The 26,278-nt window shown below is 39.5% G+C and overlaps 1 protein-coding gene across 5 annotated transcripts in view; it reads right to left on the bottom strand.

The window, feature by feature from the left end:
- The window catches only part of ppp6r3 (protein phosphatase 6, regulatory subunit 3), a 134,253-nt gene that overhangs the window by 47,454 nt on the left and 60,521 nt on the right, over positions 1-26,278 (bottom strand). For all 5 annotated transcript variants that reach the window (XM_073049604.1, XM_073049606.1, XM_073049607.1 and 2 more), the window contains exons 10-14: positions 25,570-25,728; positions 22,888-22,952; positions 11,406-11,521; positions 1,061-1,146; positions 129-215 (exon numbers count right to left, since the gene is read on the bottom strand). In XM_073049604.1, coding sequence (XP_072905705.1) covers positions 129-215; positions 1,061-1,146; positions 11,406-11,521; positions 22,888-22,952; positions 25,570-25,728 — 513 coding nt within the window. The remainder of the gene's footprint in view (positions 1-128; positions 216-1,060; positions 1,147-11,405; positions 11,522-22,887; positions 22,953-25,569; positions 25,729-26,278) is intronic.

The following is a 26,278-nucleotide window of genomic DNA, read 5'->3' as shown; positions in this document are numbered from 1 at the left end:
TTGGGCAAATGATAAATTTTTTGCTAAACAGTGTATTTATTGCATTGATATTTTTAAAATTTATATTATTCATATTCATGCAAACCACTACTGTTTTGCAAGTGAAATAAAATTGTTCAACTACTTACTTGCTGTAACCCTGAGTCTGGAGCAAAACCCTGTTCTTTAAAATCAACTTCATCATCACTTGATGAATGTATATTGTGTGTGCTTACCTGGAATAAAATTTACAGAATCAAGTGATTCCACTGTAAGTCATCTAGTTCCACACTACTCAAAATAGATTTCCTATCAGCATCAAGTATCTTACTATATCAAATAGTTCTAATGTATTTTACAATTCCAAGCTTCTTTCAGATTTAGTACTTGAAAAACATATAGCATACATGGCTTCATTCTTCTGTTTTACAAACTCTCCATTCTTCAGAAAATATTTTAGTAAACTTAAACTTTTCAACACAATTTTACTTCAATTCATGCATTCCTACATATTTCTAAACTATAACCTCACTTTAAAGTTAAAATTCTGCCTAAAATATAGAAATTATGAACCCAGTTCTAAGATTGACAATCAATTTACTTTGCAGAGTAGTTTGAAGACACTAACTTCAAATTTTTTAAATCATGTAAAATATGTAATTAAGATTCTAATTCAAAGTATGGGAATATTTTGATTAAAAAAAACTTTGAGAATAATTAATTAGTCCATGCAGATTCATTTATGAGGACCAAGTTGGCAGCTGTAATTCCAATATACATTTATAAATTGATAAAATACTAAGAAACTAAAGTGATCATTTTCAAACTTAGTATAAACTCCACATTTACCACAAATACAACCCTATGCTTTAGCCTGTCTCATTGCAAATCATACTGCTTACAACCTTGCAGTATCAACAAGTTAAAATTTAATAATCAAGTTAATACTTGAATATTAACAAGTAATAAATTCAGATTTCAACTTCAAATCTTCATTATTAAAAACTTTCTACTCCCACCTATGTAACAATGCAAATTCAAGAGAATAGCCAAATTAATTTCAAATTTTTCCAAAACTTACCAAATCTATAGTATTTTTCTTATTGGTTTCTGCTAATGAACCAGTGGTAAATGTCTCCCATCTTTCCCTGTAGTCTTCATCAAGATCTGAAAACACGTTTGAGACACTATAAAACGTTCAAAGGTGTGAACCCTCACTCCTCAGCTTTTTCCATTTCTAAGCATACCTTTTTTTAAAAAATTGGGTGAGATGCAACAGAAAACATCTGCAGAAATATTATTTTGTTTGCCTGATTATCCAGTAAATCTCTTCAAATGGGGGTCAAACAATGAGATACCCTTGGACAGAATATTATTTTTTTAAATTCAGTCATAAATGCTTTGACCTGTCTTATCATTGAGCAACAATCCCCAAGTAGAGAGCTACTTTTTTTAATAAGGCATGCAGTCGATATTAAAAAGGCAAAACTTCTCGTCAGTTTTTCGGAGTTGGGGCCACAATCAATCACTGAGCAGGATTCATTAGAAAGGGGAAATAAAACTAATGCAAGCACAAACAGAGCAGCCATTCTGGTGAGCGGGCTAGTGTTTGGACTGGTTTTGGCTCATTAGGCTTGAACTAGATAAGTATCTAGCAAGTTTCTCTTTTTCTTAATTCTTTATTCCTGCTTTGTGTGTGTGAGAGATGTGGGAATACTGGGAACATTCAGTCTCCAAGATAACCACATCTGCACCAGATGCACTGAACTGCAGCTCCTCAGAACGTATAAAGCAACTGGAGCTGTAGCTCGATGACCATTCAGGACAATGAGAAGATGACAGATAGGAGCTACAGGGATGTAGTCACCCCTGGGTTGCAGAAGGCAGGAAACCAGGTGATTGTCAGAAGGAAGGGAAATGGACGGCCAGTGCAGAGTACCCCTGTGGCCATTCCCCTCAGATACGAGTACCACTTCGGATACTATTGAAGGGGATGCCCTGCGAGGAAAGAGCTGTCTGGTTTTGTGGCTCAGAAGAGAAGAGGGATGAAGAGGACTGCAGTGGTGACAGTCAGAGGAACAGAGACGAGAATCTGCAATAGAGACACCCAGATGTCATGTTGCCTCCCAGATGCCAGGGTCAGGGTGTCTCAAATTGAGTCCATGACATTCTCAAGGGGAGGGTGAGTAGCCAAATGCCGTTATACATATTGGCACAAATGACACGGGTAGGACAGGTGAAGAGGTCCTGAAGAAAGATTTTAGGGAGCTAGGTAGAAGCTGAAAAACAGGACCTCCAGGGTGGTAACCTCTATATTGCTGGCCGTGCTATGCACCAGTGAGGGTAAGTTGCATGCCTGAGGGTTCAGACATATGGATCTTTGGGATCTCTTCTGGGGAAGCTATGACCGGTACAAAAGGGAGGGGTTATACCTGAATCCAAGGGGGACCAATATAATTGCAGCAGGTTTGCTAGAGCTGTTTGGGAGGGTTTAAATTAATTTGGCAGGGGGTGGATACCAGAGTGATAGTGCTGAGGATGAGATAGTTGGTTTACAGGACAGAGGCACTATGTAGTGAGACTGAGTGAGGAATCAGAATTAGGTTTATTATTACCAGCATGTGACATGAAATTTGTTAACTTAGCAGCAGCAGTTCAATGCAATACATAATCTAGCAGAGAGAGAGAGCAAAAAAAGTAATAAATAAAACAAAATATAATAAATAAACAAGTAAATCAATTACATACGTTGAATAATTTTTTAAAATGTGCAAAAACCGAAATACTGTTTGTTAAAAAAAGTTGAGGTAGCGTCCAAAGCTTCAATGTCTATTTAGAAATTGGATGGCAGAGGGGAAGAAGCTGTTCCTGAATCACTGAGTGTGTGCCTTCAGGCTTCTGTACCTCCTCCCTGATGGTAACAGTGAGAAAAGAGCACGTCCTGGGTGCTGGAGATCCTTAATAATGGACGCTGCCTTTCTGAGACATTACTCCTTAAAGACGTCCTAGGTACTTTGCAGGCTAGTACCCAAGATGGAGCCGACTAAATTTACAACCCTTTGCAGTTTCTTTTGGTCATGTGCAGAAGCCCCTCCATACCAGACAGTGATGCAACCTGTCAGAATGCTCTCCATGGTAAAAGTATAAAAGTTTTTGAGTGTATTTGTTGACATGCCAAATCTCTTCAAGCTCTTAATAAAGTATAGCTGCTGTCTTGCCTTCTTTATAACTACATTGGTATGTTGGGGCCAGGTTAGATCCTCAGAGATTTTGACACCCAGGAACTTGAAGCTGCTCACTCTCTCCACTCTAGGAAAATTGGTATGTGCTCGCTTGTCTTACCCTTCCTGAAGTCCGCAATCAGATCTTTCATCTTACTGATGTTGAGCGCCAGGTTGTTGCTGCAACACCACTCCACTAGTTGGCATATCTCACTCCTGTATGCCCTCTTGTCACCACCCGAGATTCTACCAACAATGGCTGTATCCTCAGCAAATTTGTAGATGGTATTTGAGCTACACCTAGCCGTACAGTCATGCGTATACAGACAGTAGAGCAGTGGGCTAAGCACACACCCGAGGTGCGCCAGTGTTGATCATCAGCGAGGAAGGTATGTTTCACCAATCCGCACAGACTGTGGTCTTCCAGTTAGAAAGTCCAGGATCCAATTACAGAGGAAGGTACAGAGGCCCAGGTTCTGCAACTTCTCAGTCAGGATTGTGGGAATATTGGTATGAAATGCTAAGCTATAGTCAATGAACAGCATCCTGACGTAGGTGTTTGTATTGTCTAGCTGGTCTAAAGCTGTGTGGAGAGCCATTGAGATTGCGTCTGCCATTGACCTACTGTACCGATAAGCAAAATGCAATGGGTCCAGGTCCTTGCTGAGGCAAGAGTGGCTATTGATAGTGCAAAAATGCAGTCAACAGGATGAGTTGCAATGGGTTACAGACAAAATTAAAGAAGGGTGAATACAGGGCTGAACGTGTTAGGTTTGAATGCATGCAGTTTATGGAATAAAGTAGAAGAACTTGCAGCACAGTTACAGATTTGCATGTATGTATCGTGGCTGAAAGAACATTATCGTTGGGAGCTTAATGTCCAAGGATACACACTGTATCAAAAGGACAGGCAGTTAGGCAGAGGGGGTGGTGTGGCTCTTGATAAAAAACGAAATTTAATCACTAGAAGGTGACATAGGGTCGGAAGGTGTTGAATCATTGTGGGTAGAGTTAAGGAAGTACAAGGGTAAAATGACCCTAATGGGAGTTATATATAGACCCTCAAACAGTAGTAATAATGTGGTCTACAAATTACAATGGGAGATACAAAATGCATGCAAAAAGGGCAATGTTACAATAGTCATGGGGGATTTCAATATGCAGGTAGATTGGGAAAATCTATTTGGTACTGGATACCAAGAGGGGAAATTTCTAGGATGCCTACAAGATGGCTTTTTAGAGCAGCTACCGTTGAACCCACAAGGGGTTCAGCAATTCCAAATTGGGTGTTGTCCAATGAACAACAATTTATTAGAGAGCTAAAGATAAAGGAATCCTTGGGGCCAGTGATCATACTATGACACAATTCACCCTGCAATTTGAGAAGGAGAAACTAAAGTCAGATGTATCAGTATTAGAGTGGACTAAAGGGAGTTAAAGAGGCATGAAAGAGGAGTTGGAAAGTAGATTGGAAGGGGACGCCGGCAGGGATGACGGCATAACAGCAATGGCTGCAATTTCTGGGAGCAATTCTAAAGGTGCAGCATACATACATCCCAAAAAGAGGAAAAAGTATTCCATAAGCAGGATGATACAACTATGACCGACAAGAGGTGCGGCAGCTGGAGTTCAAAAAGTGTGAGGTGGTTCATTTTGGTAGGTCACGTATGATGGCAGAATATAGTATTAATGGTAAGACCCTTGGCAGTGTGGAGGATCAGAGGGATCTTGGGGTCCAAATCCATAGGACACTCAAAGCTGCTACGCAGGTTAACTCTGTGGTTAAGAAGGCATACAGTGCATTGGCCTTCATCAATCGTGGGATTGAGTTTAAGAGCCGAGAGGTAATGTTGCAATTATATAGACCTTGGTCAGACCCCACTTGGAGTAATGTGCTCAATTCTGGTCATCTCACTATAGGAAGGACATGGAAACCATAAAAAGGGTTCAGAGGAGATTTACAAGGAAGTTGCCTGGATTGGGGAGCATGCCTTATGAGAATAGGTTGAGTGAACTCAGCCTTTTCCCCTGGAGCAATGGAGGATGAGAGGTGACTTGGTAGAGGTGTACAAGATAATGAGAGGCATTGATCGTGTAGATAGTCAGAGGCTTTTCCCCAGGGCTGAAATGGCTAGCACAAGAGGGCATAGTTTTAAGGTGCTTGGATGTAGGTACAGAGATGATGTCAGGGGTAAGTTGTTTTTTTTTTTAAAAACGCAGAGAGTGGTGAATGCGTGGAATAAGTTGCTGGCAGAGGTGGTGGAGGCAGAAACAATAGGGTCTTTTAAGAGACTCCTGGATGGCTACATAGAGCTTAGGAAAATAGAGGGGTATGGGTAAAGCCTAGGTAGTTCTAAGGTAGGGACATGTTCGGCACAACTTTGTGGGCTGAAGGGCCTGTATTGTGCTGTATGTTTTCTATGTTTCAAAGCCAACATAAAAGCCAAAGAGAGGGCATATAATAGAACAAAGATTAGTGGGGAAATTAGAGGATTGGGAAGTCATAAAGAATGAAACAATGGAATATGAAGGTAAGCTACCCAATAATATTAAAGAGGATATCAACAGTTCCTTCAGATACATAAAGTGTAAAAGAAAGGCAAGAATAGATATCGGCCCACTGGAAAGTTGTGCTGGAGAGGTAGCAATGGGGGACAATGAAATAGTGGGCGAACTGAATAAGTAATCTGCATTAATCTTCACTGTAAAAAACACTGGCAGTATGCCAGTAGTTTGAAAGTGTCAGGGGTCAGAAGTGTGTGAAGTTACCATTACTAGGGAGAAGGTTCTTGGGAAACTGAAAGATCTGAAGGTAGTTAAATCACTTGGACCAGATGGTGTACACCCCAGATGTGGCTGAAGAGATTGTGGAGGCATTAGTAATGATCTTTCAATTGATTCTGGCATGGTTCTGAAAAAATGGAAAATTGCAAATGTCACTCCACTCTTCAAGGAGAGAGAGAGAGAGAGGCAGAAGTAACAAAATTATAGGCCAGTTAATCTGACATCAGTGGTTGGAAAGATGTTGGGAGTCGATTGTTAAGGATGTGTTTTCAGGGTACTTGGAGGCACATGATAAAATATGTCTTAGTCAGCATGGCTATCCTTAAGGGAAAATCTTGCCTGACAAATCTGTTGGATATTTTTTGAAGAAATAACAAGCAGGGTACACAAAGGAGAATCAGTGGATGTTGTGCACTTTTATTTTCAGAAGATCTTTGACACCGTTAACAAGAGCCCATAGTATTATAGGAAAGATACTGGCATGGATAAAACATTGGCAGATTGGCAGAAGGCAAAGAGTGGGGGAAAAAGGGAGCCTTTTCTGGTCGGCTGCTAGCGACTAGTGGTGTCCCACAGGGGTCTGTCTTGTGACCACTTCTTTTTATGTTATACGTCAATGACTTAGGTAACAGAATTGATGACTTTGTGGCCAAATTTGTGGAGGAGCAGGTAGTTTTGGGGAAGTAGAGAGGCTACAGACAGACTTAAGACAGATTATGAGAATGGGCAAAGAAATGGCAGATGGAATACAGTGTTGGGAAGTGTATGGTCATGCACTTTGGTAGAAGAAGTAAAAGGGTAAACTATTTTCTAAATGGAGAGAAAATTCAAAAATATGAGGCACAAAGGGACTTAGGAGTCCTCATGCAGGATTCCTACAGGTAAATTTGCAGGTTGAGTCAGTGGCAAGGAAGGCAAATGCAATCTTACCATTCATTTGAAAGGACCAGAACATAAAGAACTGATGAGGACTCACTTGGCGTATCGTGAGCAGTCTTGGGCCCCTTACCTAAGAATGTGCTGACATTGGAGAGAGTTCAAAGGAAGCCTTGACAGAGTGGATGTAGAGAGATTGTTTCTCGTTGATGGGGGAGTGCAAGACCAGAGGACACAGCCTCAGAATAGAAGGACATCCTTTTAGAATGAAGATGAGGAGGAATTTCTTTAGCCAGAGAGTGGTGAATCTGTGAAATTCTTTGCCAGAGGCAGCTGTGGAGTCCAAGTCATTGGGTATATTTAAAGGCAGAGGTTGACGGATTCTTGATTAGTCGAGCATGAAATGATACAGGGAAGAAGCAGGAGACTGGGGCTGAGAGGGAAAAAAAATATCAGTATAATGAAGTGGGGGAGCAGACTCGATGAGCCAAGTGACCTAATTCTTCATCTATATCTTACGGTCTTATGGTCAGTCTGATTCATCTAGTAAAATTCAAGGAGGAAAAAATACACGGCAATACACACACATAAAATTTCTATGGAAATGAGTAGACTTAAGTACTTTAGGTCAAGACCGTCCTTCAGGACAGGCAACATTTTCAATATGTTAAACTATATTTTGCTATTCATTTATAAAGTTTTAGTTAGAGTATTTTTCATTTAACTGTATATACTCACTTCTCAAACACATTTAAATTATTAAGAAATTCAGTAATTCAATGAAGTATAGTAATGAAGCTACATAACATAGCACTGCAGAGCAGTGGACTCAGCCCAATACAAAGACACTTCCTCCCCACCATACAAGAGGTGCTATCTCAAGAAGGCAACATCTATCAAAGATGCCCACGATCTGGGCCATGCCATCTTTTTACAGTTACCACTAGGTAGAAAGCACAGAAGCCTGAAAACCACACTACTAGATTTAAGGTAGAAGACCAGAGTAGGGTGTCCATGAAGAGGAGGAGGGTTGAAGACGGGAGAAGGGGTCATTGGTGGGTGTAGGAGAGTCCTTGTCAAAGAAGTAAGCTCGGAGATGGAGCCGGGGGAAGAAGAGTTCAGCGTCATGGCGTACGCAGAACTCACTGAGGTGTGGGCGAAGGGGGACAAAGGTGAGGCCCTTAATGAGGACAGAGCGCTCTGCCTCAGAGAGTTGAAGGTCGGAGGGAATGGTAAAGACCCGGCACGGATAAGAGATGGGATCAGAGGGGGGAGGGAGGCTGGTAGTGTCGGTGGAGAGGGGAGGGTTGGGGTGAGAGGAAGATGGAGCCTCTGAGGCTCTGGAGCTGACGATTGGATCTGAAGGAGAGGGGATTGCAGAGTGGTGGTGGGGGAAGGGGAGACGGGAGTCACAATCACAGCATGTGAAGACCCGGCCTGGAGTTCAAGGCTGGAGTCGCAGTCGGTGGTTGCGCAATCGCTGATGAAGGGTCTCAGCCCGAAACGTCGACAGCGCTTCTCCCTATAGATGCTGCCTAGCATGCTGTGTTCTACCAGCATTTTGTGTGTGTTGTTTGAATTTCCAGCATCTGCAGATTTCCTCGTGTTTACTAGATTTAAGAACAGTTACCTCCCTGCAACTATTCAGTTCTTGAACCAACCAGCAAAGCACCAAGACTACAACAGTTTAGCAACTTTGCACTAATATTGACTTATTTTGTTCCAATCATTTTCTTGCAAAAAATGGTTAAAAAAACTTGTTTGATTTAATTTTATTTAGCAATACAGTGTGGAGTAGACCCTTCCAGTCTTTTGAGCCGCACTGCCCCAGTAACTGCCGACAAAACCAATTAACCCTAACCTAATCACAATGACCAACTAACCTACTTGATAAGTCTTTGGACTGTGGGGGGAAATCAGAGCACCCAGGAAAAACCCAAACATTTCACAGGAAGGAGGTACAGACTCCTTACAGTTGGCATGAGAATTGAACTCCAGAATGCTGAGTTGTAATAGGTTTCCTTGATGAATGCTGTTTAAACACTGACGCTACTTTATTAGTTAGCTCCTGTACCTAATAAAGTGGCCACTGAATGTGTTTGTGGTCTTCTGCTGCTGTAGCCCATCCACTTCAAGGTTCAACATGTTCTGCTTTCAGAGATGCTCTTCTGCACACTACTGTTGCCTTCCTGTCAGCTTGGATCAGTCTGACCATTCTTCTCAGATCTTTCTCATTAACAAGGGATTTTCACCCATAGAACTGCCACTCATTGGATGCTTTATTTGTTTTTCACACTATTCTCTGTAAACTCCATGACACCAGAGAATTCTGATTCTGTTGTGAGTAAAAATCCAAGGAGACCAGCAGTTTCCGAGATACTTCAAACCATCCCGTCTGGTACCAACAATCATTCCATGATCAAAAATCACTTACAGTGGTGGTAGAAAGTTTGTGAACCCTGTAGAATTCTTTCTATTTCTGTGTAAATATGACCTAAACTATGATCAGATCTTCATGCATGTCCTAAAACTAGATAATGAGAACCCAATTAAATAACACAAAAACATTATACTTGCTCATTTATTTATTGAGAAAAATGATCCAATATTACATGTATTTGTTGGAAAAAGTACATGAACCTCTTGGGTAATGCCTTCTACAGAAGCTATTTGGAGTCAAGTGTTCCAATCAATGAGAAGAGATTGGTGGTGTGGGTTGTAGAAGTGCCCTGCCATATAAAAAAAATGCACAAAGTCAGGTTATCGACAGAGTCTGCTCTTCTCAACAAAGATCTGTTTATGTGTATCAAGGCTCGATCAAAACAATTCTCAGAGGGCCTTAGAAGAATTGTAGAGGTGCACGAAGCTGGAAAAAGCTACAAAAGCATTTCTAAAGACCTGAGTGGTCATCAGTCCACAGAAAGAGAAATTGTCTACAAATGGAGAAAATTTACTACTGTAGCTACTCTCCTTAGGAGTGGGCATCCGGCAAAGATCACACCAAGAGCACAACTTGCAATGCTGAAGGTGGTGAAAAAGAACCCTAGGGTAACAGCAAAAAACCTGCAGAAATCTCTAGAACTTGCTGAAGTCGTGGAAGGTGTTCGTGGAAAGACATCACAGAGGAAACCACTGTTCTCCACAAACAAACATTTCTGCAAGTCTCAGGTTTGCAAAAGACCACTTGGATATTTTACAATTCTTCTGGGACAATGTTCTGTGGACAGGTAAGACAAAAGTTGAACTTTTTGGCAGAAATGCACATTGCTATGTTTGGGGTGAGAAGAGTACTGCACTTAACACCAAAACTTCATCCCAGCTGTGAAGCATGGTGGAAGGAGCATCATGGTTTGGGGCTGCTTTGGTGCCTCAGGGCCTAGACAACTTGCAATTATTGAGGGAACAGTGAATTCAAAATTCTACCAAGACATTTTACAGGAGAATGCCAGGGTAGCAGTTCAATCACCTGAAGCTTAATAGAAGTTGGATTATGCAACAAGACAATGATCCGAAAGACAACAGTAAATCAACAACAAAGTGGTTGAAAAAGAAGAAAATTTGTGTTTTGGAATGGCTGAGTCAAAGCCCTGACCTTAATCCCATAGAAATGTTGTGGAAAGACCTGAAACAAGCAGTTCATGCTAGGAAGCCCACCAATATACCAGAGTTCAAGCAGTTTTGTACGGAAGAATGGCCTAAAACTCCTCCAAGCCGATGTATAGGACTGATCAACAGTTACCGGAAACGCTTGGTTGAAGTTATTCCTGTACAAGTGGGTCACACCAATTAGTGAAAGCAAAGGTTCACTTTTTTCAACAAATACATGTAATATTTGATCATAGTTCTCAATAAATGAATAAGTATAATGTTTTTTGTATATTTTATTTAATTGGGTTCTCTAGTTTTAGAACTTGCATGAAGATCTAATCACATTGTAGGTCATTTATGCAGAAATAGAGAAAATTCGACATGATTCACAAACTTTCTAGCACCATTATAGGTCACATTTATTACCATTCTGACGTTTGGCCTGAACAACAGCTGAACCTCTTGACCACGCCTGCATGCTTTTATGTAGTGAGTTGCTACATGATATGCTGATTTGATATTTGCATTAATCAGCAGGTTATAGGTACACCAAATAAAGTGGCCACTGAACTAAGTTTTCCATTGTACTTGTTCATATGATAATAAACTCCACTTTGAATAAACTTGACTTTAAAGTATATATGGTAGCCACTTCTTCCTCCAGCAACTTTAATCAGGTTCATTAAGAGCTGAGCCAATGCAGCAGAAACCAAAAGCTAAAGGTCACTGGTTATTTAATGAGATCTAGTCTGTTTCAAGTTGCTCACCAATAGAAAACAAAGGACAGTATCTCACCTAAGCACATGGGAGATAATTGCATGTCTCTCTTGCCAAATGAACATTAAAATTTAAGCTGCCATTTCATTTTTTTCTAAACTGTCAACAAAAAATGCACTCTAAATAAAATAGTTCACAACGTCCTGAAGCATAGTCACAAAATATACAAATGGGTAATACCTTTTAGCAGCTGATTTATTAATGCACTGTTTGGCCCCTTCTCAGCATTGTGTACAACAGCATTGGCTATCCGTGTTAAATGTCCCATGTACCCTTTCCGTCTTCCACCTTCTGATCTGAAAAACAACAAACTATATTCAAACACTAGATGAAGTTCTTCCTGTTAACCCACATAAAAAGAGAAAGGGCTGAGAAAGGGAAGCCAAAATTAAATGCTCTCTGCTTAAAAGGCGTACAGATATTACAAATGTCTAGCATAATGTGTTGGGAAGTTAGCAGGTTAAAGCCCCCAACTGATTCCTCATTTAATTGTTAAAATGATAACTACTGTGCAAGATATTACCAATACAGCAAAAACAGACTTTAATAATGAAATAGTTATCTAACAATTTCTTTCTTCTGCAGAACACAGGGATGTAAAAGTTATCTTACAAGGAGTGTTAGAGCAGGTTGCATTACACTCTGGAATTTAGAAAACAGAGAAGAGGTCTAACAATTCTGAAGGAAATCTACTGGGAAGATAAGACACAGATTTTTTGAGGTGGAAATCTAAAACTACAGGCATAACTTCAGAATAAGGGGTCAACTGTTTATGACCAAGACAATGGAGAAGATCTATCAGAAGGCTGTGACTCGTAGAATTCTCTAACGCCACAGATGTCGATGGCAAGTCTTCAAATGCACCTACATTTTTGAATTAAGTTAACAGTTATGGGTGTGAAGACACAACTAAGTAGTTGGTCCAATATCAGATCAACCATGATTGTATTCATAGAGAAGAATCAAAGGCCACATAGCCTATTCCTACTTCTTGTGTTCAAATTTCCAATCATTCACAGTCAGAAACAGTCTGAGTTTCAAAAATCTCCACAGCTCTCCAGGATAGAGAATTTTACAGAGAACTTAAAACGTCATATAGCAGTCTAAAGTAAAGAAGCTAAACAGTGATTAATAATTATCAGTTAACTATGCCTGGATTAACTGTTAACAGATTAGAAAACAAGGAACGTATCTTCACAATAATATCTAGTATACAAATGAAGATTACCTGCCCAGAGGAAAATACCCTAACTCCCTAGCTCTTGCAGTGCTTTTCAAATGATTGCAAGGTTCTTGTTTCTACCACAAAATCCAGAAGTCTGTTCAGATCTCTTGCTTAAAGATCTTCCTGACATTTCATATTTCTCTATGTATGAATCTCTCACTACAACTAGCTTTAATCAAGTGTTCTGGATTTACTTGTTATACCAGATTTTTTAAAGTTATTTCCTTTAAAGGAAGAATGTGAAATTCCAATCTTTGCTCACAATTCAGTTAGGCATTAAGCCTAATGCTTTTTGAAAGCTCCATTTGAAGTTTGAATATTTTTATGCATTGAATACATCTCCAAGATTGAATGAACCCAAATCATATTTCAACTTAAGGTCCTGTTGCAAGATCTACCATCTTGTTCAGAGTAAAGATTCACACAGCAATGGCCTTGCTGGAGGGCCACTTACCTCTTGAAACATCTAGACCAGTGGTTCTCAATGTGGGCCCCGGGGAGGGTCATGCTGAATTTCATAAGGGCCACAAGTTCTAAAAAACCAAGAGACTTGGGGCTACAGGAGCTTCTGAATGGGCCATGATAAGTTTACTCTTTTAAGTTTTATGAAAAAGAAAATATATAAATTTTAAAAATTAAATAAATACGCAGCATGCAATTTAATTGAAACCCTGAATGAAATAAATGGGAAAATATGCTATATGATGCAAATGAGGCAGCAAAATAGCTTGACCTGTGTGTGGGGGGATTGTGGCACATCAATTGTTATCTCTGCTCCTGTTTGACCAAGGACAAGCCACACTCTGCAGGGCAGCTCACTGAGCCCTCCGCTCCACGTCCACCCTCAGATTGGCTGGCTGGTGGATCCATTTGGGGTGATGTTGACAGCACATTGCAAGAAGGTCTTATTGAGCTGATATAACAGCTCAAGCAAAATTCAAATGCAGCAAGCAATATTTCTGCATAACTAGTGATATTCAAAATAAGTTTCCACAGCTTTGGATTTTCAAACTCTTATCTAGTTGAATGTGATTTTAATCATGCTCTTCACTTGGTATCAAAAGCTAGTAACCTACTTGATATTGTGAAAAGAGGTAATCTTCAATTTATTTTCAACCAAGCTGCAACCAGATATTCAAAAACTCGTTAGCTTGCATCAGTAACAAGGATCTCACTAAATACCCCAAGTAACAATATTAAGCACTTTTTTTGGTACTGTTTGGAGGAATACTGTATATATTATGAAGTATCCTATTCCAATCTATGAAATAATTTTATTTTATACACCTGTACATTATACTTAACATATAATACTTTTAAGCTGTTAAAACTTAAATATTGGCTGTATCTTACAATAATTAGTACAGCTGACCAAAAGAAAACTTTAGCAACTAACGGAGACTATGGAAGGTTGGGGCTACAGAAGTAATTGAAAGTCACAAGTGGGTCACCAGCAGAAAAAGATCTAAAATAATTTTGTATATTTAAGGAAATAAATAGATTTTCATTATTTAGCACATTCATGCTGGTTTTATAAGATCTGCAAATCACATGGCATATATATACACAAGAGATTCTGCAGATAATTAAAATCCAAAGTAACACACACAGAATGCTGGATGAGCTCAGCAGGTCATCTACGGAAAGGAATAAAGAGTCGACGTTGTGGGCGGTGGGCATTCATTAGGATTAAAAAGAACGGGGGAGAAGAAAGGGAGGGAGTTCAAGCTATAAAGTGGTAGGTGAAGCCATGTGAGGGCAAAGGTAAGTGCCTTTTACATCTATTACCTCTCCTTCTCACCTCTCCCCCTCCCCCACCCACATGGCTTCACTTAACACATCCTAGCTTGTACTCCTTCCCCTCACCCAACCTTCTTGTTCAGGCTTCTTCTGCCTTTCTTTATAGATGAAGGGTCTCAGTCTAAAATGTCAACTCGATTCTTTTCCATAGATGCTGTCTGACCTGAGTTCCTCCAGAATTATGCGTGTGTTAAACAAATGGTTTAGGTTTCTCTAGATCCCAACAAGGAACACACAGTAAAACTTAGACACTTTAAAAAGGATCAACCATATATAGTATAAGGCATAAAAGTAAAATATAACTATATCTACAAAATCAGATCTATTTTGGTGATTTTAATAGTTAAATCTATTAATAGTTATCCTCCTGTTTACATAATTTACTGTTGGCTTTTTCAGTTCTAACACTCTACAACCCTGATTAATATTTACATCTGTATTTTTGATTGCTTGATACCAGAATAATTTGTAAAATAGCAATAGGTAGCAAATAATCAGAACCCAAAACTTCAACATAGGCTTTAGGTTTGGACAACGCAGTCCTGAAGATAATAAAATAGCATATACCCACAAATTGAAAACAAATTTTCAACTATACTGGAACACAAGTTTTATAAATGCCACAAAACATACAATAAAATAAACAGACGAAGTATGAAATGAAACTACTTACAGAAGTTACCTTAAGTATGTTATGTTAATCAACAGAAACAATTCAGGACCAATATAATACCAGTTTAGAAAGTGAGATTATATCAAGTTTTGCCAGGATGGAAAACAATTATCAAATTGCATCTTGCGCACAATAACACATTATTTCAAAGCAAGAGGCATATCAAGCAAGCCCTGCAGTTATTCGTAACTAGAAAATTATGGCTGCATTATCCGCTGGCAATTTCAAACTATTTTTAATATTTCACATATTTCTGCTTATGTGGAATTGTTATGATGAGTTTGTCCCAATCAATCAAACCTGTTAGTGTATGCTAGAACTGTTAATTAAGTTTATACTGCTGTCATTCAAGTAGTAACTATTTTCAAAAGTTATGTCACTTCTTCACAAATAGCAGTAAGATATTTGCATGGTTCCCTACTTTGATAAAATCATAAGAACATGCAAAATATTTTCTTGTAGTTTTGTTTTCCAAGGATTGAAGCAAAAGGACGAAAACCAAATCAGGCCAAGTTAAATGAGACCTCAAAGTTACAGGTTGAACACTGCAAGTTACTGCTAGTACTTGAACATGAAGCTTGGGTATTCTTGCTTTTCCTCTTTTGTTTGATCTACAGTAATGGATTCCACAGACACAGAATTAGATTCATAGAACTTAAAAAGAATATAAAATTCAGGAACACAATTAGGCCAAAGTTGGCTCCAACATTCAACCATGCCCGACTTACTTTCCCTTTCAACCACCCACCCCCAAAGCCAGCTATTCAAAGATCAATCCACTTGTCCTGTAAACCTGCAAATTATTCTCTCCAAATGCTTATCTAATTCCATTTTAAAAGCCTTGATTAATTCTGCTTCCACCAAGTCTAAAGGCAACAACATTCCCAAGCATAACCAGAGGGGAAAAAAAATCTGACTTAGCCTTTCAGCAAAATAGTTAAATCAGTGCTCTATGATGTTTGGACCATCTGAACAAAATCAGTCATGATCACATATTGCTAAACCTTATTTCGACCAAAAAGAAAAGTTCTGCTTCTCTAGTTTAACTGTACAACTAAAATTTGTGCAATCAATCTGCAACACCCTTAAGTTATTCTCATCCTTCTTAAAGGTTATGAATATCTTAAACATGGATAGGCAAAGGAGAATCAATGGATGTTGTGTACTTCACTTTTCAGAAGGCCTTTGACAAAGTGCCTGCTTAACAAGACAAGAGCTCATGATATTCCAGGAAAGATAAAACAGTGGCTGATTGGTAGGAGGTAGAGAGTGGGAATAAAGGGCTGCCAGTGACTAATGACGTTCCACAGATCTCTGTGTTGAGATTGCTTCTTTTTACATACTATGATTTGGTTGATGGAATTGATGGCTTTGTGGCCAAGTTTGCAGACGATATGAAGATAGGTGGAGGGGCAGGTAGTTTTGAGGAAGTAGAGAGGCTACAGAAGGACTTAGATAGATTAGAAGACTGGGCAAAGAAGTGGCAGATGGAATACAGTGTTGAGAAGTGCATGATCATGCAATTTGGTGGAAGTAAAAGCGTAGACTATTTTCTAAATGGAGAGAAAATCCAAAAATCTAAGGTGCAAAGGCACAAGGTAAATTCACAGGTTGAGTCAGTAGAGAGCAAGGCAAATGAATGTTGGCATTCATTTTGAGAGGACTAGACTGGAAAAACAAGGTTGTAATGTTGCAGTTTTATAAAGCACTGGTGAGGCCTCACTTGGAGTATTGTGAGCAGTTTTGGGCCCCTCATCTTAAAAAGGGTGTGCTGAGATTATAGAGGGTTCACAGGAAGTTCCTGAAAGTGATTCTAGGATTAAAAAGGTTTGTTATATAAGGAGCATTTGATGGCCCTGGACCTCTATACACTGGAATTCAGAAGACTGAAGAATGACCGTGAAGAGCATTCTAACTAGCTGCATCACAGTCTGGTATGGGTGTGGGAGCTACTGTATAGGACAGAAATAAGCCACAGAGAGTTGTAAACTTAGTCAGCTACAGTGTGGGCACTAGCCTCTGAAGTATCCAGGTCATCTTCAAGGAGTGATGCCTCAAAAAGGTGGTGTCCATCATTAAGGACCCACATTACCCAAGTCATGCCTTGTTCTCATTGCTGCCATCAGGTAGGAGGTACAGAAGCCTGAAGGCACACACTTTATGATTAAGGGACAACTTCTTCCTCTCTGTCATCTGATTTCTGAATGGGCATTGAACCCATGAACGCTACCTCAACTTTTAAAAATTTCTATTTTTGCACTACAGGCAGACCCCGAGTTACAAACGTCCGACTTACGAACAACTCGTACTCATGAATGGCCTGCCATGAAGCCTATTATATTAAAAGATTGTCAGCTCAAGGAAGGAGAACGCTGTCCGCCATTTTAAGTTGGATCATGTTGCCGTTAACACTGTGTTGAGTGTGTCCCATTTAATTTGTCTCAGTGTGGGTGGACTTTAGGACCCGCCGCCCGCAGCTGCTGCTGAATCCGCAGTGTTTCTGTTCCACTGACGGACGTAGTAAACGAGTTAAAATTATGCATTGATAATTCCCATCGCATGTTGATTTCACTCTGTGATGAAGAATTCGTTGCGAGTAGGGGTTGGTTCAATCGTTTCAAAGTGACGGCAAATTTACATCATAATAAAGTACAAGGTGAAGCGGCATGTGCAGATGTAAGTGCTGCGAGTGATTTTCCAGAAATGTTGAAACAAATTACTGAGGAGGGAGGTTATTTGCCAGATCAAATATTTAATATAGACAAGACTGGCTTATGCCTGAAAGGACCTACATTTTGAAAGAGTAAAAAACTGCACCAGGGCATAAGGCATCGAAGGATAGGCTAACCTGTTCTGACTTACATACAAATCCGACTTAAAGACAGACTTAGGAAGGGATCTCGTTCATAACCCGGGGACTGTCTGTACTTATTTAACTATTTAACATATATACACACTTACTGTAATTCAGTCTTTAATTAAGTATTGCATTGTACTACTGCCGCAAAGACAACAAATTTCACCAATGCATGCTGGTGATAGTAAACCTGATTTTGATCTCATTGAAACCAATTGAATGTTGAAAGACCTCAATAGAGTGGATGTGGAGAGGATTCTATTATTCTATCTTTTATTTGGGATAATAAAAGACCAAGAATTGGTAAATGTCATTTGCAAAAGTTGAAAAAGGATGGAGGTCTCGCTTTGCCTAATCTAAGAATGTATTATTGGGCTGTTAATTTGCGGTATATGTCCTTTTGGTTATATTGGGGTGATAGGAATAATCAGCTAATTTGGGTAGACCTGGAACTGAGAGCTGTGAAACAGTTTTATTTAACTTCATTATTAGGAGTTGCTCTACCTATACAATTAGCTAAAGTTGGTAATTTAAACCTATATCCTGTGGTTAAGCACTCTTTACAAATTTGGTTCCAGTTCCGCAATTTTTTAATCTTAAAAAATTTAAACTTTGTAGTATAATTTATCGTAATTACTTTTTTAAACTTTCTTGGAGTGATCTAATTTTTTTACTTTGGAAAAATAAAGATATTAATTCTTTTTTGGATTTATTTAAAGAAGGCAGATTGATGTCTTTTGAACAATTAGTTGATAAGTATTCTCTCTCATATTCACACTTTTTACAATATCTTCAAGTTAGACATTTTTTACAAAAATATTTAAGTAATTTTCCTTACATATTGGAGGCTGACTTGTTAGATACTATTATGAATATGAACTCCTCGATGAAAGGTTCTTTTGTAAGAATTTATAATTTATTATTACAATGGGATAAGTGTCCTTTACTTAAGGTTAAACAGGATTGGGAGAAGGAACTCAATTTGACTTTTATATGGGAGGATTGGACGTGGATTCTGAAGCTGGTTAACTCTTCTTCGATCTGTGCTAGTCATTCACTGATTCAATTTAAAATTGTACATCGTTACCATTTGAGGAAGGAGAGACTTTCTAAAATACTTCCCAATGTTGACAAGTATTGTGATAGATGTAAAACTGAGATAGCTACACTGACACATATGTTCTGGTCATTTTCTATATTAAAACAGTTTTGGAAGTCAGTCTTTTTGAGAATTTCTAAAGCACTCAGAATCAACTTACAACCTAATAAATTGACTGCTTTTTGGAATAATTCCTCAAAATATCCACGGCATTTCTGTGTCTGACCAACATGTTATTTTATTTGTTACATTGATAGCTAACATTTTCTTGTTGAAATGGAAGGGTATATCAGCTCCTACTTTGTCACAATAGTTCTCTCAAGTGATGCTGTGTCTTAGCTTGGAGAAAATTAGAAGTCGAACCTTTGAACCTTTATTTGAGTTTGAGAAGAGATGGGGCTCATTCGCTCGTTATTATCATTTCAGTTAACTGATAGATTTCCTCCATGACCTAAATATAATTTTTTTTTGATATATCTTTTTTTCTTGTTGGCGGTTTGATGTTTATTTTTAGAAGCTTTCTGTATGACAAATGGCTCCGGGGTTGTACCTCCAATGGGTTTCTTTTTTTCCCTCTCACTTTTCTTGCTTAGTAGGGTTTTTTTTTTAAATTCACAAAAACTTTCAATTTTTAAGATAATTTTTTCTTTTTTGAGGTATTGTAAGTGTTGTTACTTCAATGTACTTGTGCTATTTTTGAATAATAATAAGATTTGTAAAGAAAAAGGACGGGTTGCACTTGAATCCCAGGGGGACCAATATCCTGGCGGGGAAGTTTGCTAAGGCTATTGAGAATTTAAACTAGAATTGCTGGGGGGTGGGAACCGAACTGAAGAGATGGGAGGAACAGGTGGTTGGCTCACAAATAAAGAAAGCTTGGAGACAGTGCGAGAGGGAGGATTGGCAGGTGATAGAGAAGGGACGCGCTCAGACCAATGGTTTGAGATGTGTCTATTTTAATGCAAGGAGTATTATGAACAAAGCGGATGAGTTTAGAGCGTGGATCAATACTTGGAGTTATGATGCTGTGGCCATTACAGAGACTTGGATGGCTCAGGGGCAGGAATGGTTACTTTGATTGCCAGGGTTTAGATGTTTCAGAAAGGACAGGGAGGGAGGCAAAAGAGGTAGGGGCATTGCACTGTTGATCAGACATAGTGCTTACAGAGCCTCAATGGGTGGAAGTTAAGAAGAGGAAGGGGTCAATAACTCTACTAGGTGTTTTTTTTATATAGACCTCCCAATAGTAACAGGGATATTGAGGAGCAGATAGCGAGACAGATTCTAGAAAGGTGTAATAATAACAGCATTATTGTGGTGAGAGATTTTAATTTCCCAAATATTGACTGGCATCTCCCTAGAGCATGGGGTTTAGATGGGGTGAAGTTTGTTAGGTGTGTCCAAGAAGGTTTCTTGACACAATATGTAGATAAGCCTACAAGAGGAGAGGCTGTACTTGATCTGGTATTGGGAAATGAATCTGGTCAGGTATCATATCTCTCAGTGAGACAGCATTTTGGAGATAGAGATCACAATTCTATTTCCTTTACCATAGCATTGGAGAGGGATAGGAACAGATAAGTTAGGAAAGCATTTAATTGGAGTAAGGGGAAATATGAGGATAGCAGGCAGGAACTTGGAAGTAAATATTGGGAACAGGTGTTCTTAGGGAAATGTATTTAAGAAATGTGGCAAATGTTCAGGGGATATTTGCGTGGAGTTCTGCATAGGTACATTCCAATGAGACAGGGAAAGGATGGTAGGGTACAGGAACTGTGGCGTACAAAGGCTGTTGAAAATCTAGTCAAGAAGAAAAGAAGAGCTTACAAAAGGTTCAAAAAACTAGGTAATGATAGAGATCTAGAAGATTATAAGGTTAGCAGGAAGGAACTTAAGAATGAAATTAGGGGAGGCAGAAGGGGCCATGAGACGTCCTTGGCAGACAGAATTAAGGAAAACCCCAAGGCATTCTACAAGTATGTGAAGATCAAAACGATAATACGTGAGAGAACAGGACCAATCAAGTGTGACAGTGAAAAAGTGTGTATGGAACCGGAGGAGATGGAAGAGGTACTTAACGAGTACTTTGCTTCAGTATTCACGAAGGAAAATGATCTTGGTGATTGTAGGGATGACTTACAGCAGACTGAAAAGCTTGAGCATATAGATATTAAGAAAGAGGATGTGCTGGAACTTTTGGAAAGAATCAAGTTGGATAAGTCACTGGGACCAGACGAGATGTACCCCAGGCTACTGTGGGAGGCGAGGAAGGAAACTGCTGAGCCTCTGGTGATGATCTTTACATCATCAATTAGGATAGGAGAAGTTCCGGAGAATTGGAGGGTTGCAGATGTTGTTCCTTTATTCAAGAAGGGGAGTAGAGATAGCCAAGGAAATTATAAACCAGTGAGTCTTACTTCAGTGGTTGGTAAGCTGATGGAAAAGATCCTGAGAAGCAGGATTTATGAACATTTGGAGGGGTATAATATGATTAGAAATAGTCAACATGGCTTTGTCAAAGGCACATCATGCCTTACAAGCCTGATTGAATTTTTTGAGGATGTGACTAAACACATTGATGAAGGTAGAGCAGTAGATGTAGAGTATATGGATTTCAGCAAAGCATTTGATAAGGTACCCCATGCAAGGCTTATTCAGAAAGCAAGGCATGGGATCCAAAGGGACCATGCTTTGTGAATCCAGAATTGGCTTGCCCACAGAAGGCAAAGAGTGGTTGCAGATGGGTCATATTCTGCATGGAGGTCGGTGACCAGTGGTGTGCCTCAGGGATCTGTTCTGGGACCCCTACTCTTTGTGATTTTTATAAATGACCTGGATGAGGAAGTGGAGGGAAGGGTTAGTAAGTCTGCTGATAACACAAAGGTTGAAGGTGTTGTGGATAATGTGGAGGGCTATCAGATATTACAGTGAGACATTAATAAGATGCAAAACTGGGCTAAGAAGTGGCAGATGGAGTTTAACCCAGATAAGTGCGAAGTGGTTCATTTTGGTAGGTCAAATATGATAGCAGAATATAGTATTAATGGTAAGACTCTTGGCAGTGTGGAGGATCAGAGGGATCTTGGGGGTCTGAGTCCACAGGGCACTCAAAGCTGCTGCGCAGGTTGACTTTGTGGTTAAGGAGGCATACGGTGCATTGGCCTTCATTAATCGTGGGATTGAGTTTAGGAGCCCAGAGGTAATGTTGCAGCTGCATAGGACCCTGGTCAGACCCCACTTGGAGTACTATGCTCAGTTCTGGTCGTCCTATAACCGGAAGGATGAGGAAACCATAGAAAGGGTGCAGAGGAGATTTACAAGGCTGTTGCCTCAATTGGGGGACATGCCTTATGAGAATAGGTTGAGTGAACTCATCCTTTTCTCCTTGGAGTGACAAAGCTTGTGAGGTGACCTGATAGAGATGTATAAGATGATGAGAGGCATTGATCGTGTGGATAGTTAGATGCTTTTTCTCCGGGCTGCAATGGCTAGCACGAGAGGGCACAGTTTTAAGGTGCTTGGAAGTAGGTCCAGAGGAAATGTCAGGGGCAAGTTTTTTTTTAAAGCAAAGTGGTGAGTGCACGGAATGGGGTTGCTGGCGACGGTGGTGGAGGTGGATACAACAGGGTTTTTTAAGAGACTCCCAGATAGGTACATGTAGAGGTAACCTGTATAGGTTATTTACCCTAGGTAATTTCTAAGGTAAGGACATGTTCGGCACAGCTTTGTGGGCCAAAGGGCCTGTATCGTGCTGTATGCTTTCTATATTCTATATTTTGCTATGGGGGGAAAAAAAAGTAATTTTCTTCTTCAGGCTGGTTGGCTTCAAACATGAGCACCAAAAAGGATCAAATCAGAACTCCTAATAAAAACATTTTGCCCAAATTCATCCTTATGAAATGACTTCAATTTTTAAAAATAGGTTTATAAACATTACTTTTGATTTGAACATGCTAGATACTTTAGATTTGAGTTTACAAACTAAAAAAAAACTGATATATTACTTACTGTTCTTTTTCATTATTTTCCCATGCATCAAGTATTCTCGGGATTAATTGGCACTTCTGAAACAGCTAGATAATGAAAAACTGAGTTAATACATATTCTGTAATGAAAGCAAAAAATAATTTTTTCTCATGAAAGTAGAGCTTCAGAATAATGCTATTTCCAATTCAGTTGCTTTAAGGCACCAGAAAATTTGAATAGGTGAAAGGATTGTTGAAAACAGCTTACAAGCATGAAAGCAAGACAAAAATAAACAAAAATAAGTTACCAACTGCATAAGTCTCTGCCATTCAAACACCAGGCTTTAACTAATAATTTGTATGTAAAGGAACACAAATGAATAAAGGACTATGCACTTTCTCAAGAAATGAAATCAACTCAAAAGGTTGTCATAATTCACACAATTTGACAAGATTGTAATAAAGAACATCTAAACTCCTAAATAATACTGCCCTTAGCATGCTTTAACTAGTGACCAACCCCAACATCGGAAGCTTGAGAGGAGGGGATTTCATTCAGGTCCACTGCCCAAGTAGAAAAAGGGACCAGCGGGTCACAGCAGCGTAACAGAGATTTGACCAACAACAAATCCAGACATCAGAAGTTTGAGAGGAGGGAATTTCACTCAGGTCCAATGCCCAAGTAGAAAAACACAGCATGTTTGAGATTGATTGGCAAGAGCAAATTAAAAGGCGGCAGTGGAAAGTGCAGCAGCCATCATTGGAGTGGGCAGAGTCAGAGTAGTGATCTAGAGGTTTTAGCTGAAAAGAGGCTTCAGTCAGAGAAAGCAAAGAAAAGCTCAATGTTAAGTTGTATTTTTCACCTTCCTTTCTTTACCTCTGCTCACCTAGGATAGTAGAGATGCCAGGCAGAATAGTGGAATGCTCCTCTTGCTGGATGTGGGAAGGCAGGGAGACAACTGCAACTGAGAAGTGCATCCAGCTGCAGCTTCTAACAATTCACACTAAAGAGTTGGAGCTGCAACTGGATGTACACTGGTTCATTCAGGAGGCTGAAAGGGTGATGGATAGGACATATAGAGAAGTAGTTACACCCAGGGTGCAGGATACAGGAAACTGGGTGACACTCAGGAAGGGGAAAGGGGTTAAAGAGCCAGTGCAGAGTATCCTGTGGCCATTCCCCTCAACAACAGGTATATCACTTTGGATGGCTCTATGACTTAGAAAAGGGGGGTGGGGTGAAGAGGCACACTGTGGTGATAGGGGATTCATCAGTTAGGGAAATGGACAGGAGGTTCTGTTGGCAAGAATGAGGATTCCCAGATCGTATATTGCCACCTAGGTGCCAGGCTCCGGGACATCTCAAATTGAGTGCTCAGCATTCTTAAGTGGAAGGATCTACAGCCAGAAGTCAAAATCCATGTAGGAATTAAGTAGGACAAGTGATGAGGTCCTGCTTAGGCAGTTCAGGGAGTTAAAGAGCAGGACCTGTAGGCTTGTAATCTCAGGATTGCTACCCACGTCACGTGCTAGTGAGGCCAGGACTAGGAAGATTATATAGTTTAATACATGGCTAAGGAATTGGTGTTGGAGAGATGGCATAAGTCTTTTGAATCATTGGGCTCTCTTCCAGGGAAGGTGGGACCGGTACAGAAGGGGCGATTTGCACCTAGTCAGAGACGGACTAATATCCTAGCGGGAAGGCTTGTTAATGCTGCACGATGGGGTCTAAACCAGAGCTGCAGGGGGATGGAAGCCAGAGTGCCCGAACAGTTAGTAAAGGTTGTGGAAGCAGATGTTGGGATGATCTCAGACAAAGTTAGGAATCAAAAGGTCGAGCATAGTACAACTAGGGTCCTGAGCTGAGTATATTTCAATGCAAGAAGTATTACAAGAAAGGTCAGGAATTATGATGTTGTAGCCATTAGTGAGACTTGGCTGCAGGTGGGACAAGACTGTCAGCTCAATATTCCTGGGCTGCGTTGTTTTAGACACAACAGAGCAGGAAGGATTAAAGGACGAGGGGTGGCATTACTAGTCAGGGAAAATGTCATGGCAGTGCTACATCAGGACAGACTGGAGAACTCGACAAGTGAAGCATTATGAGTGGAACTGAGGAATAAGAAAGGTATGACCATGTTAATGGAGCTATATTACAGAACACCCAACGGTCCTAGGAATATAGAGAAACAAATTTGTAAAGGGACTGCAGACTGTTCCAAGAAACACAAGGTTATAGTAGGTGATTTTAATTTTCAACATATCAACTGGGAATCCAATACTGTAAAAGAACTAGATAGGATAGTTTGTCAAATATGTTCAGGGAAGTTTCCTTCATCAGTACATAGAAGTCCCAGCGAGACAGCACGTGAAACTGGATCTGCTATTAGGGAATAAGAGAGGACAGGTGACAGAAGTTTGTGTAGGGGAACACTTTGCATCCAGTGACCATATTGCCATTAGTTTCAAAGTAAATGTGTAGAAAGATAGGTCTGGTCCGCGAGTTGAGATTATAGCTAACAGGTCTCATGGGTTTAAACAGCTAAAATGCATAACAGCACACTCACAATGCAGTAAGTGCAATGTCCAAAAACATCTGTAACGTGTTTGTTGTTCAAATCATGATTAATGGGGGAGAAAACTGCTAGGATGATTGCACAATAAATTTCAACAAATTTTCAAATTTTAACAATGCATTATCTCATAATACACAGAAGTTTCTTACATGTTTAATCAATATATTTTCTCCAGCAGTGTCATGATTTTCTTCAATGTTGTTTTCTATGCTGGTATCACGAGGTGGAGGGCTTCCTAAGATTGTTGCAATGCAAATTTCTACTTGCACATGAAGAAAATTATTCCAAATGTATCTGAAGTACATATCCTTTTTAAGATAAAAGAAGTATTTATATTTCTGATTTCAGGAAATAAAACTAAATCTTAAATTGTACTAACAAGTTAATCGTACATTGATTGATGATGATTCTTTCCCAAACAAATCCACTATTAAATCAGTGCATTATCAATCATGATACACTACATTAAAAACTTCTTGTCTTCCATCATTGTCCCACAGACCATGGATCATCTTTATCTACAACCATCAGTTTCTACTCATCTGTATTAAATAAAAATCTCTCAAATTTTGAATATGTTAATTTTTGCATAAACTTACTCAAATCTAAAAGACTACAATCATAGGTTCTTTAATCTATTCATCTTAAATCTCATTCCTGATACTATTTTTGTAAATCTGCCCCAGAGTCTTTGAAATCAAATAAGCTTGGTTTCCATTGCATCCTTTTCAAATGTGGTTTTCTATCTCCTCTCCAGTACAAAGTCAGCTCCCACAACAAAGAAAACTGATTCACTATCAGGTGTTTCAAGTAATTGAAGAATACATGTATGTTTATATAAAGCCCCAGAACTAGTTA

This window comes from Hemitrygon akajei, chromosome 6 (assembly GCF_048418815.1).
Source record: "Hemitrygon akajei chromosome 6, sHemAka1.3, whole genome shotgun sequence".
NCBI classification, from domain to species: domain Eukaryota; kingdom Metazoa; phylum Chordata; class Chondrichthyes; order Myliobatiformes; family Dasyatidae; genus Hemitrygon; species Hemitrygon akajei.
This window is presented reverse-complemented; position numbering and strand designations above follow the sequence as displayed.